This window comes from Chlorocebus sabaeus, chromosome 9 (assembly GCF_047675955.1).
Source record: "Chlorocebus sabaeus isolate Y175 chromosome 9, mChlSab1.0.hap1, whole genome shotgun sequence".
Lineage (NCBI taxonomy): Eukaryota > Metazoa > Chordata > Mammalia > Primates > Cercopithecidae > Chlorocebus > Chlorocebus sabaeus.
In genome coordinates, this window is record NC_132912.1 from 17150337 (window position 1) to 17170152 (window position 19816).

Consider the following 19816-nt stretch of genomic DNA (forward strand, 5'->3'; position numbering starts at 1 on the left):
AATCTATGCCCCTGCTCACAGGTTCTGCTTCTGCCCAGAACATAATCTGTGAACATCACTGGCTGGAGGGCTTGGTTGCACTGCCCTAAGGGGTACCGTCCATAGGCAGGCTAGACCCACGCCTTTGCTGTCGAGCTCAAACACATGAGCTCCCTGTGCTGGGGATTTGTCACCACAGGAAAGTCTGGTTGTATGCAAGCACTTAAGGTCAACGATCCTGTAGGGCCAAGGCTGGGGTGGCCACGTTGTTGAAGCTGAAATTCTGAGGTTGCTGAAACTCAGAGGGAGCCTTTGGGGAGAGACGGGAATGGGTGGGAATAGTCAGGGAGCAGGAGCAGAGCCTCAGGAAGTGGGAGTGGAGAATCCACCTCACTGCCTTGGCTTTCCACCTTGTCCAGGCTTCTCAGTCTCTCCTGTGTGGGGGGAGGTGTGAGCCTTCTCAGAGTAACCAGACTGTCACATGTGCCTGTCATCTTCATGTGGCTCAGATTGTGTTTCGGTGCCGCAACCAAGAGTGCAAGCCCAGGCAAGGAGAACCAGCAGGGCTGCCAGAGGGCTGAAGGGAAAACGTTCCAGCTTCCAAGATGGGGAAAGATTCATTCTAGAATCTCGTAGGTCAGTAAGATTAAGAGTAATTTTTGGAAAAATTCTAAATTAGACACTAAAAATAATTTCTCAACATGAAGCAAAGAAAGAGGTAATTATAGTAAATGACACCTGCTTATTTATGGAGTCAGGCAAAACATTGGTTTCTCTTCGCGAGAGTATCAATAGAATGGTAGACTTGGGGGCTGCGGGAACACCCCTCCCCCACGATCCCTGTGAGGGTGACAGGAAGTTGTGAGAGTGCCCCCGCGGTGTGTGGTGTTATGGCTGAGAGCATCAGTGTGGAGTCACAGTGCCTGCTAGAAAGCCTGCCTTACAATCTTTCTGAATATGGACAACCTATATCCGTCTCACTTTTCTCACCTAACGAATGGGGATAATATTTCTTATAATACACGGTTGCTGTGAGAATTACCTGGCAAATAATACATGCTGAATAGATATTAGCTTTTATTACCTAGTAGTTTGAATAGTGCTATTCCAAAAGCACTTAATAACAGATCAATTTTAACCAAAAGAACCTATCGTTTAAGAGTATTTGAAATAGATGCAATCTTGTTTGACATTTTTATCAATTATTTTTGAAGAAGCACTAGGTCAGTGGCCAATGAGTCTATATGCAAATGAATTCTGCTCTGAAAAGGAATGAATGAAGATTTAGGGAGGTCATGATGTGTTGGGATTCTCAGACAAAATCAAATCTGACTTATTAGGAACAATATCTCTGTTTAGATTTTTTACAATTACATAAGCCAAAGCTATAAAGTCATAATAATTCATGTAAAAGTGATATGGAGATTATAAATCTTGATATAGGCCAACATTATGACTTAGCTACAATAAACCCCATTTAACTTCAGCATACAACATCAGAAATACATGAACTGGATAATATAGTTCCAACCTACCTGGGCCTAGCCAGGTTTAGTTGAACTGTTGCATCCAATTCTGGGGCCACATTTAAAGAGGCACTGACATACAAGAGAACATGCAAAGGAGTGTGTCCCACACAGGCGAACTAGATGAGGACCAGTTAGGGAAATGAAGGATAAGGATTGGAGAAAAGAAGCCATCACTTACTCTGGTTTGTTACAGAGAGCCTCGGAATTCAGGGAGCTAGACTTCAGTCTACACTCACTCTCTCCTCTTTGTGCCTCTTTACACTGTCTGGTTCCTGCTCTCGCCACCCCACAAACACTGCTCTGACCAGAGTCACACTTATCTCCAAGGGACGCTTCTGAACCACGACCTCTCTCGACTGCTCTTCCCTTGGCTTCCACGACACAATCACCTCTTTTTTTTTTTTTTTTTTTTTTGAGACAGGGTCTCATTCCGTCACCCAGGCTGGAGTGCAATGGTGTGATCTCAGCTCACTGCAACTTCCGCCTCCCGGGTTCAAGTGATTCTCCTGCCTCAGTCTCCTGAGTAGCTGGGACTATAGGCGTATGCCACCACACCCAACCACAGCCACCTCTTAGTGTTCGTACTTCGTCTTCTCACTACACACATGCTCCCTGTTGACTTAACAAATAATACCCTGGGCTTCCTATACATCTCCGTGTTGATTTCTCCCAAATCTACCATTTCCATTTCTATATTCAATCACTCGTTTGAAATCTCTTCTGCATGGAAACTCAGACTCAAAATAAAATGGAAGACTGAAATCAAGCTGTAAAATACAGCCAGAACTCTTCAGGTTGATTGCCCATGTTTGCGTGGGTAAATGGTCTTACTCCTTCAAGCAAATGGTCCCTTCTCCCACTGCATATTTTATTTCCGGATCTGAAACACTTTGTTTTGCCCAGAGGGTGAAATAATAAAGGATGGATTTGGTTTCCAATGGAACCTTTACCAATCCATACCTTTCATCAAGGCGGGATAGTGTGTGACCAGCACCTATTAAGTCTTTTTATAGTTTCCGTTTTACTAATTCAGAACAACTAAATTCTGGCTATAGTAACAGTCATCCAATTAGGATTTGGGGAAGTCAGTTGAAAAAAACCCTGTAACTAGAAGAAGCGATTAAAATAATGGAAGCTAGATTTCTGTGTTTGTGAGTTTTCTCTCTGTAAATGGTTGGTTGTGTGTTAAAATTTCCATCATAGATCAGCTATTGCAGCTACTGCTCTGGTCTGGCCTCTTGGCTCACAGAGATGGAAAACAATCTCCTCCCTCTGGCAGTGGCGCCGTTCTTTGGAAGGCCTCTCTGAACTTCTGGTTCTCATTTTGTATTTTTGCTCTTTCACCATCAATGTTGCACAAGAGAAATGGCATGACCATAACATGACAGGCACGTCATCCATAAGGGGCTCTAATGAGCTACTCTGCAGTTGCTGGAACAAGCATTTTTTAATTTGAGTTTTTAAACACCTTTTTGTTACCATTCCACCCTCAAATGAGTTCAAAGAAGTGGAGTTCAGGTCCTGGAAATGTTTCATCTCATTTCCTCCCCACTCTTTCTGCCAAAGCCTCCTTTAAAGCCTAATTCAAAAGCATCCTCCTTTCTGTAGCTTTCTCCATTACACTTTCCCAAATCATGATTCTGGTGCCCAGCACACTGTTACACGTGCAACGCTCGGCAAGGTCATGAGTTCTAGTTTGGCTTGTGCTCAAATCTGTAGGATTGCACTGAATGTGTAGGAGGTCATACAAAAACGCCAGTTTGGAATTCAGTCTTTCTCATTAACTAGTAGCTATCATTAAACTGATACTAAAATATGGCTGTGATATTCATTTCAACTTGAACTGATTGAACTCCTGTAATGTCCCACCTGTATAATTAGTGGCTGGGACAAAGTTAGTAGGAGACAGTACAGACCTTCAAGAAGCCCACAGTCCAGTAGGGAATCAGGATAGTCCTAACTGGTAAAAAGAGGTATGACCAACTGCTGTGTTCACGGTATAAACAACGGGCTTTGAAAGCAACTTTTCTGCTTTTTCTAAAACATGAACAAGGTCTCACTATGTGAAGAAATGGATGCCTACTCTAGGTAAATGAAAGGAGATCAGTTGAGCTCCAGGTCAAGGAAGGTGGACTTTAAAACCATTGCCAAGTATGTGCTTGTAAGTTTGTTTTATGTTGTGTCATATTTTCTTAGAATACTGGTAAACAAAACTTTCTAATGGGTAAACGCTATGGCTAATATTTCTATAATATTGTACTTTTGTAGATGTAAAGCAAAATTTTTTCCCAAAAAATTATCTCTGAAAAACAAGGGAATCTCCTTATAGTTAGGACCTCACAGAGTCTCTCAAAGTGCAGAATGCTTTGTTTTCACAAACAAAAGTGCTATTTGGAAACTATATGTTAATCTCAAACAACCTCAACCAATGCTCATTTTCCTATAGAACTTGTAAAAACACAGTTAAGAACATATTACAAGAATAACATATTTTTTTTCTGGGAATATGACCCCAAAACTGCAAGCAATGGATGTTGAAGTCTTTGTAAGTAAGACTTCTAAAAATCACTGACCACCTTAAAAAGAACTACCTTAAGTCACCAGGCTGTGGTAGGTGGGCAGGTGGGAAAAAAAATGTCCTGTTATCAGAGCAAGTACTTATCACTTCAGAAAGGGTATCTAGTGCAAACATTATATATGGAGTTTTTGAAGTATTATATATTAACAATATAGACAGAAATACAGATAATGTGTTAGAGGACCCAAAAAGTGATTTTACTGATGATGAAATGTAGATGCCAAAATAATCTCTCAATTTATAGCCCTAAAAGTTACATATGCAAGTTATCAAAAAAGCTTTTTAAAATAAAATTTCTTATTGCAGAAATAGCAGATCACCTTATATTCAAGGTTGCCTAATATTTAAGCAACATTTATTGCCTAAAATTGCATACAGACAGTTCAATAAAATGTTACTAGTGGTCATCACTATAACAATTGAAACTTCAATTTTACAAAAATAAAAATATACTGAAATGAACTTACATTTAAAAATAAAAACAATAATCAAAACCATGATACCTCATACTAGGCAAATGACATCTTAAATAAATCCAAGAGACCTAAACATTTTCTGATCTCTTACACACAGAGAACAAACATAAAAACAATCAACAAAAAATAGAGGTTATTACTCTCCTTCCATGTAAGTTAAATAATATGAGGTCAATCAGTCCAGAAGTTACACTGAAATCTAAAAACATATATAGTTCTCTGTATTCACAATTTAATACATTAAATATGAAATATACCTGTTTAAATACCATAGGTGGTTGGTGTGTTATAGATGCGTGGGGCAGAATTAGGGATTTGATTCCAAAAAGTATAATGGATTTTAACTTGACCTGAAAATGCAGTGATCAATTAAGCTTTATAATACATACCTCTAAATAATCTGTGGAGCAGTTTATGTGATATTCCAAGTCGAAAGCTAAAAATGTGTAGTTCACAGTGTTGCCTGTAGTTGCCTGGATGGTCCAGTTGCAATGCTGATTTTCAGAATAAGGATTTGGATACCCTATACTCTCTAAGATGCCATAGGTTTGATTGACTATTACCACATTCTCACATGCTGGAAAAAAAAAATGACTGTTAAGAACCACTATTATATACATCATAATTGCTCCGAGATTTTCCTTTAAAAAAAAAAAGATAAAAATCATATATGTATGTACACACATATATATTTGGTGCAGTATTTTCATAGTGAAAGGATTTCCATTTAGAAGAAATGTGAAATAATACTGAAGTGAATTCAAACTAAAGAGTCATGAAAATTAAGTAGTCATATTAAAATAGGCATCAAATTCCCTTGAATTTGTGGAGAGCAGAATAACTTGATTCTATTCAGGGATCAGTCTGATTTGTTTGTTAGAGAAGTGCATTCAACGCTCTGTGCTGCTGCTTTTTTAATGTTAACATTTGGAAGGGACAGAAATTCTCACTTTTAAATTGAACAGTTAAAAAACCCAAAATCCTATGTGAGTGCTGAAAACGAGTAACAACATGGCTTTGTTGAACATTCAAAAGTCTGCGTGAAATTCACAACAAAGGCTCCGTTCTTCCTCTAGTTAGTCATCAGGAAGTACCAAGGGAATAGACAGAGTATAAAGGATTTAAAGAAGAAATGAAAATGTGAAATTAAAAAAAAAAAAAAAGCCTCCAATCCAATGGTGGCATTTTCTTGAGCTGAGTTTTCAACAAAACAAACCAGCTACCTCTAAGTATGTCTAATCCTGGGTGCCCAATTCAGCCAATCCTAATGACTTAAACAAGGAATATATTATCTCTATGATGTGCAATAAAAGAGAATGGGAAATAAACATTATATGGAATGAGCTGTCTCTGAAAGTGGGGTTCATAGATGTATTCCTACTACAACATGCTTTCTGAAGGTGGGTAGAACACCATTTATAACTTTGGTTTAAAAAAGTGCACATTTGTGGCTCTTCAAACGTGGCTTTGTTGGAGCAGAGAGAATACTTAAACCCATTCTGTTTGAAAATCTTTAGGTCACAGCTTTGTACATAAAGGATTTCTAAAGAAAAATCTTATTGTTTTAGAAGCCTGTGAGAAGTTACACCTATTAGGCAGATAGGGATCACCTGCGGTCGATGACTAGGGGCAACACAGGGCCCAGGAAAATACATTCCAGTAAACCACATGGGCTGCTCTCAGCACTCAGACCTTACACTATTTGTAAATCTCCAATTTCCCATGGCAAATTTTACAGATAATCTCACTAGTTTGCTCTGATTTTTCCTCTTATGTGCACTCATTTACACTTTCAGGGTTCTGAAATTATGAGAGAAAAGTAAAATATCTCAGAAATAAAAAGAAAAAAAGAAACCCTTAAACAATCTGATTATAACCAAGAAATAGATTAGCACAGCAGTAATAAAATTAGAGAAATGATTATATAGTAAAACAGACGTATCTCTGATAGAACTTGGGAAACCTTTTTATACACTAGTGATACATTTCTGAAGAAAAAAGCTATATATTAAAACTCAATATTCAAAACGATCTAGGATTCAGACTAATCCCCAGATGTAAATGAATGTGAATCTTAAAATTCATACATAATCAAGGTTAAATGTTATTACTCTTTCAATTAATTCAAGGGATATTATGTATTCAGATAATAATTTTGTGACTTTTGATTCCATTTTCAGATAATCGCATAAAATTATGGATACATTTTCATTCTGTGGGAAAAGATAATTGTATAAAATTATGGATAAATTTTGATTCAGTAGAATTATATTTCCAAAACCTAGACTTTACTTTGATAAAGTAAAAGTCTTTATCAAATAACAAATTCAAGAAAATACTGACAGTTTTTCTTGAATGTCCATTTTGGAACTAACTTCAAAAAGCATTTAATTCTAGAGATAGAATGCAGGTTTAGAGACCAGCTAATTTAATCTCCTTTTCTAAAAGAAGAAACTGTGGGACCACAAAGGAAAGTGATCTTCTCAAGGGTTAGGAGCCAGAACAAATCCCGGGCCCCTTGACATTTTACTCAATGTTCCTTTAATTCCACCACGTTGCTATATGGGAAAAGTAGATTTAAAATGGCGTCTGTACAATAGCCAGATTTTTCTACTGTAAAGAACATGCTTATTCCATGCATGACTCACATGGACCACAGTTTTCCTTAATAAAATTAAGGTACCTTTTAAGGTAGAGAGTAGTGTGAAAGAATACTATGTACTCTGGAATAATATAATGTACACTGCAAGATTGCAATGTGTGATGCAAATGAAAAGCTATTGGTCATTAGTCTGTTACACTGATCTTTCGTTGAACTGCAACTCTCTTGGCATATTAAATACTCCTTTAAGTTTCTAGTTTGCCAGATGTTTCAGTTATATGAGATTAAATTTAATACGTAAGTATTTCTCCCTCAAATGGAGTTAAATTTTTCACATAAGAAACTAAGATGAAGTTCAATTGCTCACACCAATGCATTACACTTATTTCAGTTTGTTTCAAGAGTTTGAAGGCCCACTCTAGGCACTGAACAGCCAGTATACATACTTCCTCTGCCGGTATTCACACTTACTCTGCCAGTATTTTACACTTACTCTGCCTGTATTCACACTTACTCTGCCGGTATTCAGCCTCAAAGCCCCGTCCTTGCTGACCTTCATCTGTCCTCAGTTTTATAAACATGCTGTCTCCACTAGAACGAATAAGAGGTGGTTTCTCATCCCCACAAAGCTGAGTTAGCAGATGAGAGCTGCTACTTGGGCCATCATATACCTTTAAGAAAACATTTTGAATGTTAGATGGCTGAGACTATCAACATTATGTAAAGGACTATAATCCTGAAGTGAGGAAGAAAAATATATTTATATATTTACTGTGTATATATATTATAAATAAATATATAATATGTAATCATATATAAATATATAAAATATTATAAATATTAATTATATATTTATAATATAAATTTATTTAATATGTATATTTATATATGTAGTAAATATTTATATGTAAACATAGATATGTATAAAATAAATATATCTCTATATATAATAAATGTATATTTTTTGTTATATATATGACATCACAAAAGAATAGTCATGAAGTAAAATAACTTTACAAATTATATTTAGGTATTTATAAATTCAGGCCATAAATTCAGGCAGTTAAGCTGTGGATATGTGCAGCAGTAATAAGTGTGTGAGCCTACACTGAAGGCTGAAGATTGAAAATGAAAGCCTAATACATATTGTAATGCCACAGCTGATATCAATTGTCCTCTTTGTTTTTGATTCCATAGTTTATGATTCATGACATTTCAATACATTTTTATTTAGATTTTTAACAAATGAACAATGGTGAATTGCCGTACTGTGAAAAGTCCTAGTTGAATGACTCAAATTATCTTCTCTACTTCATCAAAACTGTCTTCTAAATTGTGATTTTTCAATGCATATGTGGAAATTACATAAATAATGATTATAATAAATCCCATAACCCCTTTCAGGAGATTTTCAGCATATCTTAATAGTCTATGGTCAATATATTTTAAATACTTAGTGTATCGAGCCATTCAATTCTTCGAAGATGGTCATTTTCACCAAATTTCTTGTATGTTTCTATTTTGTTTGAATTTTTATATGGATGTTCTGTTTAGATGCTCCCCTTTCTTGAATCTCCAAAATAAAAATAAGCACATTGTGTGTTGGGTGAGATGGGAGCAGGGAACGATACAATGGAAACATTATACATACAGCCAGGTAATCTAAAGTGCAGTTTGGATGATGCTCCAAGTGAAAGTCTTTGAATTCCAGTTCAAATGTGCTGCCGTGGCTAGATTTCAACCACCAGTAGCATTCAGAGCTGTGGTAATAGGGCATCGGGTAGTTGGGAGATATGAACGTGCCGCTTGAAGTGGTGAGATTACCCCCGCAACCTAGAGGAGAAAGAAATGGAATGACACACACCCCTTTCCTTTTGGGGAAATTGAATCCTTCTGTCTGTATTAAACTGGTGCCACTCTGCTACCCTTTAAATCAAGTTATACAGCAAAACAGCATCATGAAAGAGTAGTTAGCCTACAAACCCAATTTTCTTTTTCTTTTTATTTTGAGATGAAGTCTCACTGAGTCATCCAGGCTGACATGCAACGGCATGATCTCGGATCACTGCAATTTCCACCTCCGAGGTTCCAGTGATTCTCCTGCCTCAGCCTCCCCAGTAGCTCAGATTACAGGCACCTGTCACCATGTCTGGCTAATTTTTGTATTTTTAGTAGAGATGGGGTTTCACTGTTGGCAGCTGGTCTTGAACTCCTGACCTCAGGTGATCCCCCTGCCTCGGCCTCCCAAAGTGTTTGTGAGTACAGGAGTGGGCCACAGCACCCAGCCCCAATTTCCACTAATGCAATTTCCTTATTCTAGCCAGGATTCTTATTTATTGATAAAAAGAAACTAGAACTTTCTCCCTTTGTCTATTAAAAAGAAATGGCTGCTGTTAATTTTAAAATATTTGCAATATTGAAGTTTAAATAAAGCTGGGAAAAATGGACAAGTGGTGAACAGAGCATGACAATCCCAGAATCAAGAAAACAATCAGATTGGCTTCTCCAGTAAACTCTTGCTATTTACCTGTTGACGACCCATCCCAGTAAGCTGAGAATCCAGACCTCGTGTCTATTTGGTCACTCTGAAATTTTAACCATAGTTTGTTACTATGAGAGATGATTGTTGGGGGTAGATTTGAGCCACAGAATATTCCCAGCAATGGTGATTTTTCATAGCCTCCATCTCTGGCAGAATATAGAAATTAAAATGTATTGGGTTACTGAAAATATTACTGTATAAACATTGAACATAATTTGAACTTTGGGATTGCAAACATTAGCAGTTTATCAGATGAAGCAATTTCTCTCAAACACTACTGTTACTCTAAAAAACACGATTTTAACTTTTAAATTTTTTTAAATGGTATTTGAATGACTTAATAAAGAATGACCATCATTCATGGTTGGCATGGTGTTTTATATAACCAATTGCAAAGGGAGAGAATGTGTTTAATCTTCACCTTTCAAATAAAGCCTCTGGCAAATGTATCAGAGAAAACAGGATAAAGAAACTCTACTATTAACAATATAAACACACTGCTGTATTTCACAGAGAATCTTTCAATGTTTTCCTTCTGATTTGGAAATTTTTGAAATGTAACATATCATATTTGATATATTTAGCAAAATTCTGGAAATAATTTTTTCCTAAAAACTCTTGGGGTCTTAAATCTAGTTTATAATCTGTAGCTTTTTCAAACAAACAACAAAAAAGGGATTTATTCAACGCTGAAGTACAGTGAGTAACGGCTATAAATTAAGAAAATTATGTCATTTTAGCATGATAGGGTCCAATTATGATTTATTATTTTAATACCTTACCTTATAGAATAGCATTTATTATAATACATAAGATTCCAGATTTTAAATCCCAAATAAAATATTTGGTATAGACGCCCACCAGAATGATTAGCCTAATTTAACTCAAAGTAGTGGCATAGAGAGATAACAATATATAAGTGAACTTACTTTTACTGCAAATATAACTTTTTAAATACATTCTTTCAAAGTGACAATAAGAAAGAATAATGCCTTGTACTGAAATTCACAAGCCTAGACTTTTATTACCTGAACAGGAAAACTTTGTGAAAACTTTAAGACTGCTATCCTGCCATCATTTTATAATATAATTAGATTAAATGAACAGCAAAAAGCCTAAAATTTACATCGATTTTACATAATTAGAGTAGGTATTCAACAGCAGCAAGTTACATCATTTCAAAGTAGTAGCACATCTGTTTATTTGCCCAGATAAAATCTGGAGTTTATTTTCAAGTATTTCCAATAAAAGAATCACTTCAAAATAACCACTGAATCTTACGCAATTCCTGTATTTCTCCTAAGTCAGGCTCCAAATGACAAACTTTATTTCTTGCAAGAAAGTGCACAGCAGGGAGCTTGCAGAGAATTACCATATTTTTTCCTTAATAGTCCTAGGAAAGATTATTAATGAGAATAAATAATGAAAAGATTATAATGAAATAAATAAAAGTGCTTACCTGATTTCCAGAAAATCTGTATAGTAGTTTCCACCAATGGCTTCCTCCAAGGAGAAGTTTGTGAAGTGCATTGCAATCTGTTGGCCAGTTCTCACTGTGATCCTATAAATGCATTCCCAGTTGTTGGGGTAATTATTGGGGAAGTTTGGAGAAGTTAATGTCCCAAAATCATCTGTGTAGTCTTGCAAACATGCTGTGAACAGAAACAGACCATAGGAGAGAAAATAGAAAATATTGTTACATTTATAATACATCCAGTAATATGTATTTCATTAATTTGTGCCTATACTTGATTTTCAATAGGCCATTCTGGATGTGCAAATAAAGATTTCATTCTGAAACAGTTTTTGTAATCTTAAAGACAAAATAATTACCAACAGTAAATCTAAGCTGTGGAGTGGAAATTGTTACATATGTCTTGAGTAAACAACCCTTTAAATCTTGAAAGTGTTACTTTTTTCCAATCCTTGCAAATTACCATAAACATTAAAAATTAGGATCCACTGCAGGAGGGCCTAGAAATAATTCAGTCTTGTCTTTTCATAACTTCCTTTAAAATGGTTTTCGCCAAAGCATGTATTTATGAGAAATGACAAAGCAGGTACGCCCACCATGGGGTGAACAATAGGGGCCCAGGCTCAAGGACCAGAGTGACCTTGAATGAAAAACCTCTCAAACACTGACAAGCTCTGCAGCCTTGGGAGAGTCACTGTACTTCTCTAAGCCTTAGTCCCACATCTCTCAAATGAAGAGGGTTGCTACCTTTGAGTGTAGGTTTAAGAGTTAAAGATAATGCATTACAAGGGCTTGGCCCATTGATATGCGCTCAGTAAATGGTGGTCATTTACGTTATAAGGAAGACATTAGATCATTTATAAAACGTTTAGGATAGTACCTGGACAATTTTGAAGTCCTAAATAAATATCTTCTTTAAAAACTTTTCTGGTTTAATAGTTTTAACATTACCTATTCAGTCGATTCTGTGTTTACTAACACCCACTCAATCTCCTATGCCCTCCAAATCGGAAATATTTTACAAATAAAATCTGGTTTGAATGCTTTTGTTTTTGTTTTTGTTTTGAGACAGAGTCTTGCTCTGTCGCCAAGGCTGGAGTGCAGTGGCGGGATCTTGGCTCACTGCAACCTCTGCCTCCTGAGTTCAAGCGATTCTCCTGTCTCAGCCTCCCCAGCATCTGGGACTACAAGCATGCACCACCATGCCCAGCAAATACATGCATTTTTAACATATTTCCAATTGCATCCAGCCATAACCTAAATCTAGGGTATAGGAGTAGACAGAGGTCTCCTACTGAAAGGTTTTGGATACAATAAACTATTGTGTTTCACTGTGAGTCAAAATAATAATAATAATAATAATAATAATAATAATAATAAGAAGAAGAAGAAGAAGAAGAAGGATGTTTAGTTATGCTGTTTCCCTAGTTGCTGCTATATAATCACACTCAGAAAAGAAGAATCACTGGTATTGAAAACATAGAGATGCATAGAACGTATTATATACGTTCTATACATCTGTGTATAGCTCTCAAAGTAATGGGCATTCACCAGATATTTGATTTTACTCTATTTTAAACAGCAAGCAATCAAGGCTTTACTTTATTGAAGGAATTCACAGTGGCATTTAACACCAAAGATTATGTTTAACTCCAAAAGTATAGAAAAGTATGCTTTTCTGTAGTCTGCCAAAAAATTTCCACAAGTGGAAAGGAAGGCAGAGAGGAAGGGAATAAGAGAGACAGAAGGGAGACAACAGGAAAGGTAGGAAAGAGGGATAAAGAGAGCAGGGAAGAGTATAGCATTGGTCTATTAATATTTCAGACCCACTAATGAAAATTACTAAGCTAAAAAAAGGACATCAAATGAAAGCAGTGACCCAGTATCCCTGAGTTGACAGAATAGACAGACTCATTGACCCACACACAGAGAACTTTAGCCAGTAAATCAAATATTTAGAGGAAATTATCTGTTCATTCGCTTGTTCTTAAAGAGACAATGCTCCTTGCTTACTCACTGTACTCCCAGAGGGGAAATACAATTGTCTTGCATATCTCTAATGCAACTTGTCTGTGGGAGAATATTAAGTGTGATCAGGTTCTCAGGTGGTGGAACCTGAATTAATGATATTTTGGGGCAATTATGATGAGTAATTTCCCTTCATCTTGCTTACATGCATGTGATTATTCTGGAACAACTGGTGGGAGTCTGTTCATCTTTACTGAAATTTTGATTTACTCACTAAGTTTCTTTTCTGTTGCTGGAACAAAAGTAAACTACAGTTCCTGATGTGTTCCAATGATATTTACACCATTCACTTTGTCTGAAATGCTTTACCCTTTACCTAACCCGCTGTCCCACAACCCCTGCCAATACACGGTTTAACATACACACTCTTACCCATCATTTAAGGTTGGCTGAGACCTTTCCCAACCAAGCAGAACTAATTTATCTCGCATAATAAAATTGTATGTAAATAGCAATTTGAGTCCCAAACATATTTTGTAATTGTTTTTACGTGAGTATATTTACCATACTAAACCTTGGGATATGAATAAGACCTTATTAACCATTATTTACTATCACTGTAGTACCTGGCCCAGATGAGGTCCTAGTAAGTAGTTGTTGCAATATTATTACATGATGTGTTGGAAACAAAGGGGACTGGCAGATGCATCTAAGTTCCTTCCACTCTCCCTACTTCATTCAGTTCTTCTCTTTCAAGCTACCCCTATACCCCAATCCTACGAATCCCTTTATTTTTCTCACCTCATTTTTCCTCTCTCTCTCCTTCCTATACTCTATCCTGGTTGGCTGAGGTTCTTTAATATTTTTTTGCTTCCAACTATGACAAGCAACTGTACTAAACTAGCTCCTCTCCTTAAGAACTGTAAAACTGAACAAAATACTGGACAATCTGCAGTACAAGATTGTGATTCTTGACAGAAAGGAAACTTGTGATGTATGACTCTTGATTTCCTTGGTTTTCTACCTATGCAGAATTTCCTGACCACAGAAGGGAGCTGAAGCCCATGTAGTGAATGACAGTCCTACTGAGCTGATGATGCAAAGATTAGGATTGCCAAAGCAGCTGGAACTATAAGGATATTCTCCAGAGAAGAAGTATATAGAGAGGAAAGCCAGGCATCTGAGCAGGGCTTCCCATGGATTCTTAGCTAAGGCTGGGCTGAGAATACATAAGATGAGACTTCAAAAAGCATGTCAGACAGGAGCTGCTACTAGGCTGGAAGCAGAAACAAGATCATTTAGAGTTCTCTCCCATTCCAGAATGGGGATACCTCCTTAACACCTCAGGCATTCATATGAGACACCTAAAAGGCCGTATCTTACAAGTGAAGACCATGGCCAAGATTAGGGCTCTCTAGAACTTCCCTACCAAAGGATGAGTCTTAACAAGACCTGCAGGAATCACAGAAGTTGGAGGCTGAGACCTACCAAGTTAGAGGGGCTCAAGAAACAGGGATGTTCACAAATATTCTTTAGCAAATAAAGATATAAATCTATGCAGATACAAAGCAATCAGCTAGATATCAAACTAGTTTCAGAGGAGGAGAGAATACAGAGTGTCTACAACACATAATTTACCCTCATGATATGGGACACCCATATCATGCCCCAACCTATCATGTCCACTATAAATCCCAAAATTACTATAAATGCTAAAAAAATGAGAAAATATGGGCCGGGCACGGTGGCTCATGCCTGTAATCCCAGCACTTTAGGAGGCCGAGGTGGGTGGATCACGAGGTCAAGAGATCGAGACCATCCTGGCCAACATGGTGAAACCCCATCCTTACTAAAAATGCAAAAGTTGGCTGGGCATGGTGGTGCTGTAGTCCCAGCTACTCGAGAGACTAAGGCAGGAGGATCGCTTGAACCCAGGAGGCGGAGGTTGCAGTGAGCCGAGATCGTGCCACTGCACTCCAGCCTGGCGACAGAGTGAGAGTTCATTTCAAACAAAACAAAACAAAACAAAACAAAAATTAGAAAATATGAATCAAATCAAGAAATGTCATCAGTAGTCAAGAAAAATGTGGTCATAGTTGAGAAAAAAATGTGATCTTGTGATTCAAAGATGATCTAGGTGTTAGATTTAAAAGAGAAAGACTTTAAAGCAGCTATTAAAAATATGTTCAAGGACTTAAAGAAAAAAGCCTTAAAAAGTAAACAGATAAGAAATTTTGGCCCAAAAAGGGAGGAAATTACTAAAAGAAATCATGGAAATTATATAACTTAAAATTACACTAATTGAAATTAAAACTTCATGATGAGTTTAATAGTAAACTGCAGGTAGAAGAAAAAAGGTCAGTACACTTTAATATATATCAATATACCTAATTTACTCTAAAGAACAAAGAGAAAAGAACTCCAGGAAGATGAACACATATTAAAAAAAACAAAACAACAACAACAACAACAACAAAGAAAAAACAATAGGTTAACACACATGCAATTAGAGAACCAGAAGGAGAAGAAAATAAAAATGGGTCAAAAAAAGAGAAGGATATAGTGATTAAAATTCTCCTAAATTTTATGAAAAACATCTAATAAGATATGCTAGGCTTTCTTTTCATTATCTCCTTAAAAGAGAATTAGTGATTTAAAGCAAAAATAATAGTAAGGTGAATTTATAATATAGAGAGTAGTAGTCCAGGTACAGTGGCTCACGCCTGTAATCCCAGCACTTTGGGAGGCCGAGGCGGGCAGATCACTTGAGGTCAGGAGTTCGAGACCAGCCTGGCCAACATGGTAAAACCCCATCTGTACTAAAAAAAATACAAAAATTAGCCAGGCGTGGTGTCGCATGCCTGTAGCCCCAGCTGCTCAGGAGACTGAAGCATGAGAATTGCTTAAACCTGGGAGGTGGGGGTTGCAGTGAGCTGGGAGCATGCCACTGCACTCCAGCCTAGGCCATAGACTAACACTCAGTCTCAAAAAAAAAAAAAAAAAAAAAAAAAAAGAGAGAGAGAGAGAGAGAATGAATGATTTAAAGCAAAAACAATAGTAAGGTGAATTTATAACATAGAGAGAAGTAAAAGATATAACTAAAACAGCACACAGAAGGACAGGTAGATGGAATTACACTAGTAGGAGATTATTACACTTGTGAAGTATAAAGGGGAATGTATGTAATATGAAGGGTCAGGTATGAATTAGAAGGTATAAAATGTAAAGCAGCTGCATATTAACGCTAAGAAAACTTGCTTATAAGCTAAGGAGTATATTTTTAGCCCTAGTGTAAAACTACAGAAACAAAAAGGTATCATTAAAAAGACAATGAAGGAAATAGAACGGAATACTAATAATATTCTGTAAGCCAAAATGAAGACAGGCTAATGGCAACATAAAAAGAGAAGAATGAAAAACAACTACCATAATGGTATGTTAAATTCAACCATAACAATAATTACATTAGTTGTAAATGGTCTAAATACTTCAGCTTAAACACAGAAACAACAGGACCCAATTATATGTTTTTTCTATACATGCACATTATATATAATGATACTATTATATATAGTGGTGAAATTAGGTTGTAAGTAAAAGAATGAAAAAAGATATACCATATGAACAGTAAATACAAGAAAGCTGAAATCACTGAAATAACATCAAACAAAAGTGACTTCAAGAAGGATAGTATTATTAGATTTACAGAAAGACATTTCATAATGACAAAGGGGATGATTTATCAGTAAAATATAATAATCCTAAATGTGCATGCATGAAGTAATAGTTTCAAAATACATGAAGGAAAGTGAAAAGGCAAAAATTAAAGAAAAAAAACAAAACCATGATTAGAGCTGAAGATTTGATCACCTTTCTCTCAGTAACTGAAAATGAAACAGATAAAAATAAATAGGGGTATAGAAAATCTGACCAACATTATCAGCCGACTTAAGCTAATTGACAGAGAGCACTACCCTTAGTAACTGCAGACAACGCAGTTTTTCAAGCGTACATGAAATGTTCAGCAGCATAGACCACATATGAGGCTATAACACAATTCTCCATAAATTTTAAACAACTGGAAACTTAGAAAGTATATCATTTAACCACAATAAAACTGAAATTATAAATCAATAAGACAACTAGAAAACCTGCAAATATTTGAAAATTAAATAATACATTTGCAAATAATCCATAGATCCAAGAAGAAATCATGAGATAATTGGAAAATATTTTGAACTGGAAGTTAGTGAAAATAAAACATTAAAATCTGGGAGGTGGCCAGGCGCAGTGGCTCACTCCTCTAATCCCAACACTTTGGGAGGCCGAGGCAGGTGGCTCACGTGGTCAGGAGTTCGAGACCAGAGTGACCAACATGATGAACCCCATCTCTACTAAAAATACAAAAATTAACCGGGAGTGGCAGCCAGTGCCTGTAATCCCAGTTACTTGGGAGGCTGAGGCAGGAGAATCACTTGAAACCAGGAGGCGGAGGTTGCAGTGAGCCAAGATCACGTCATTGCACTCCAGCCTGGGCAACAAGAGTGAAACTCCGTCTCAAAAAAAAAAAAAAAAAAAAAAAATTGGGGAGATGAAGTAGTGCTTAAAGTCTACATCTGTATCTATCTATCTGTAGTTATTTTTTATCTAAAGAAACTAGAAAAAAGCTAACTAAGGCAATAATAAAAAGAAAAGAGATAATGTAAGAACAGAAATCAATTAAATGGAAAATGCAATAGCAATAGAGTAAATAAACAATGTCAAAAATTGATTCTTTGAGAAAATTATTAAAAGTCATAGAATTCTACCAAAACTGATCAAAGAAAAAAGAGAAAAAACACAAATTAGCATTTTCAGAAATGAAGAGGGGACGTCACTATAGAATCTTCGGACATTAAAATAATAGACACCATTACAAAAAATTGTGCAAATAAATTTGACAACCTACATAAAATAGATGAATTCTTTCAAAATTCCCATAACTGACTCAAAAGGAAATAGAAAGCTTTAATAGTCTCTATTAATTGAAGAAATTAAATTTGTAATATAAAACCTTCCTACAAAGAAAACTACAGACTCAAATAATTTCACTGGTGAGATTGTATCAAACAATGAAGAAATTGTCTATATACCACAAACTCAGGAAATAGAGAAGATATTTTCTAACAAGACCAATATCACTCCTATACTAAACCAGACAAAGAAATTCAAAAAAATTACAGTTCAGTATGTCTTACATTGATGCAAAAATCCATAACACAATTTTAGCATAATAATTCTGACTATACATAAAAATTATAATAGATCAGAACCAGGTGGAGTTCTGATGTATTATATAACATTGATTTGACAATAGAAAACTAAATCAACATAATTTACCACCTAAACAGAATAAAAAAGAAAAGCTTTGAGAGATATCAAAAGATGAAGAAAAATTCAACAGCCATCCAGGATAAAAACTCAGCAAGTATGCCCAGAAGGGAACTCCACAAACTGATAAATGGCATCTATGGAAAATCCAAAGCTAACATCATACTTAAGTGGTAAAGGACTAAATGCTTTCCTGTCAAAAGTAAGAAAAAGATCAACCATGCCAACCTCACCCTTTCTGTTCAAGAATGCACAGAAAGGTCTAGCCATCACAGCAATACACATACACAGAGAAAGAGAGAGACAGAAAAAGAGAGAAGGGAAAAGATAAAACTTATTTAACTTATTCACAGTTATTGTCATCTATGTAGTAGACACTAAAGGATTTATTTAAGTTATTAAAACTAATAACTAGTTTCACAAGACTACAGAATACAAGATATATGTACAAAAATCCATTTATGTTGCATATATCAGCCAAACAACCAGAAAGTAAAATTTTAAAATTCTATATTTTATAATATGTATATATAATACGGCATGTCATTTTATAATAGCATAAAAACATGAAATGCTTGATAAAAAGTTTAATGGAAATATGCACAAACTCTACACTGAAAACTTTATTGCTGAAGGAAACGAAGGAAGATATAAATAAATGGAGAGGTAAAATATGTTCCTGGATTGGAAGACTGAATTTAAAATGACCTTTACACTCCAAATTGGTCTGTAAATTCAATGCAATCTCAATCAAACTCTCAAGTTTTTTTATATAATTGAAAAGCTGATTCCAAAATGAGTATGGAAATACAAAATATTTAGGATAGCCCAAACAATTTGGAAAAAGAAGTATAAATCTAGAGGTTTTACACTTCCAGACTTTAATATACAATATAAAATTATGTAATATTAAGTAATATAATGTCCTATTGTTATAGGAGTAAATATGTACATCAATGTGATGAAATAGAGATTTCAGAAGCACACCTACGCATGAACACAGGCAGGTGATTTTCAACAAAAATGCAAAAGCAATTCAGTGGGGGTGGGGGTGAAGGTGAATCTTTTCAACAAACGGTGCTTGAACAATTAAATGCCATTTGCTAAACACACTTGGATACATAACTCATACCATATAGAAAAATTGATTCAAAATGGATCATAGAACAAATATAAAATCTTAAACTATAAAACTTCTAGAAGGATGCACGTGGGAGATCCTGATAACTTTGGTAGTCAAATATTCCTTAGACAAGATACAAAATGCACTAAGCATAAAAGTGATAAAAGGATATATT

The 19816-nt window shown here is 35.8% G+C and overlaps 1 protein-coding gene across 1 annotated transcript in view; it reads right to left on the minus strand.

The window, feature by feature from the left end:
* Positions 1-19816, minus strand: part of CUBN (cubilin) — a 309569-nt gene that overhangs the window by 209313 nt on the left and 80440 nt on the right. The window contains exons 23-27 of the mRNA XM_008002385.3: positions 11166-11358; positions 9692-9852; positions 8816-8997; positions 7679-7835; positions 4952-5139 (exon numbers count right to left, since the gene is read on the minus strand). Of these exons, the coding sequence (XP_008000576.3) occupies positions 4952-5139; positions 7679-7835; positions 8816-8997; positions 9692-9852; positions 11166-11358 (881 nt within the window). The remainder of the gene's footprint in view (positions 1-4951; positions 5140-7678; positions 7836-8815; positions 8998-9691; positions 9853-11165; positions 11359-19816) is intronic.